Source organism: Eurypyga helias, unplaced genomic scaffold (assembly GCF_000690775.1).
Source record: "Eurypyga helias isolate BGI_N326 unplaced genomic scaffold, ASM69077v1 scaffold42832, whole genome shotgun sequence".
NCBI lineage: Eukaryota > Metazoa > Chordata > Aves > Eurypygiformes > Eurypygidae > Eurypyga > Eurypyga helias.
This window is the reverse complement of record NW_010234780.1, coordinates 342-1,575: the sequence shown is the minus strand read 5'-3', so window position 1 is coordinate 1,575 and position 1,234 is coordinate 342. Positions and strand designations below refer to the sequence as shown.

Here is a 1,234-nt window from a genome sequence, read left to right as displayed (position 1 = left end):
CACCCTGGCCCCGGAGCCTCGCAGAGTCCCCGCAAGCTGGGACACTGGCGTGGGATGCTCTTCCCCATATTCACAGCCCACTCTTACCTGGCTGGGCCTATGTGAGGTTTCTGCATCCAGGATTTCATTGCTGGTGGGGGGAAGAATGGCCATTAGAGCTAAAGGAATCCGGGTCCCCATCCCACTCAGCACAGCCCTCCTCAATTCCCCCCCCGAATTTTAGCCGGGTTCTGTGGCACGTGGCTGCATGTGATGCCCACGCTGACGGCGGAGGAGAGGGACAACGTGCTGCCTGCGTGTCTGGGCTGGGCTCAGACGCCGGAGTGAGGGGACGCAGGGAGGTTCCCAGTGCTGGGCACCCCTCACCCCACGCTCCAGTGAAATGCAGAGAGAAGTGATGTAGCGCAGAGTTGCGCCTGTCAGTAAAGGACCTTTTTTAGGGGAAAACTACTGCTCCAAAGGGAGAGGAAACCAGAATAAGGCAGGTAGATGAGGTGGTTGGATCGTCTCAGGGTGCAGAAGGAGGGGGCGGTGGGTACAAACCTGCGGGTCCCTGCACAGCACCGCAGAGGGATGGGCAAGAAGGTGCCCTGCCCGGGCCTGGCCAGGCACTGGCTCTCCGTCTTTCCTCTGCGCTTCCTCCTGTACACCCAAAGGGCGACCAAGAGGCCGAGGAGGAGGAAGCAGAGAACTACGGCTGTGGCCACCATGCTGGCAACCACGGTGGGCTCTGCGGAGATACAAGGCAAAGCAGGGAGAGGGTGGTGGGTGCAGGGCACCATGGGACCCCACCACAAGCACCCTGCGATGGAGTCCTGGGAGTAGCATCCCAGTGGGCCGCACTCACCGTACAGGGACACCACTGTGCCCCCTCCACGCCGAAAAACCTCACCACCAAGCAGCGATTTGCGGAATTTCACGCAGTAATAGGTGCCGGCATCCTCGGGACGAAAATCCCCGACGTGGATGCTGAAGTCTGTGTTGGACCCAACCACTGCCCTCGTCACGCGGGGGAAGGTGCCCGTCTGGTCATAAATGGTCTCGTTCTCACTGCCCCAGCCCTTCAGCCACTTCAGGGGGCCAGGGGGACTGGGTCCGGACATGGTGCAGGTCAGGGTGAACGTCTCCCCCACCGTCACCGACACCTTGTCCTGGGGCTGCCGCAGCTCGAAGTCTTGACCCTCCTGGGCACCCGCGCCTGGGCACAGTGACAGGGGGGTTGGGGCTGATGAAG

At 61.8% G+C, this 1,234-nt stretch overlaps 1 protein-coding gene across 1 annotated transcript in view; it reads right to left on the bottom strand.

Annotated features, from left to right (window-relative positions):
- LOC104505836 (tyrosine-protein phosphatase non-receptor type substrate 1-like) overlaps positions 1 to 1,198 on the bottom strand; it is a gene marked incomplete at its 5' end in the record, with an annotated part of 1,499 nt that extends 301 nt beyond the window's left edge. Inside the window, 3 exons of the mRNA XM_010146557.1 lie at positions 88 to 130; positions 544 to 730; positions 848 to 1,198. Of these exons, the coding sequence (XP_010144859.1) occupies positions 88 to 130; positions 544 to 730; positions 848 to 1,198 (581 nt within the window). The remainder of the gene's footprint in view (positions 1 to 87; positions 131 to 543; positions 731 to 847) is intronic.
- Positions 1,199 to 1,234: the final 36 nt, after the last annotated feature.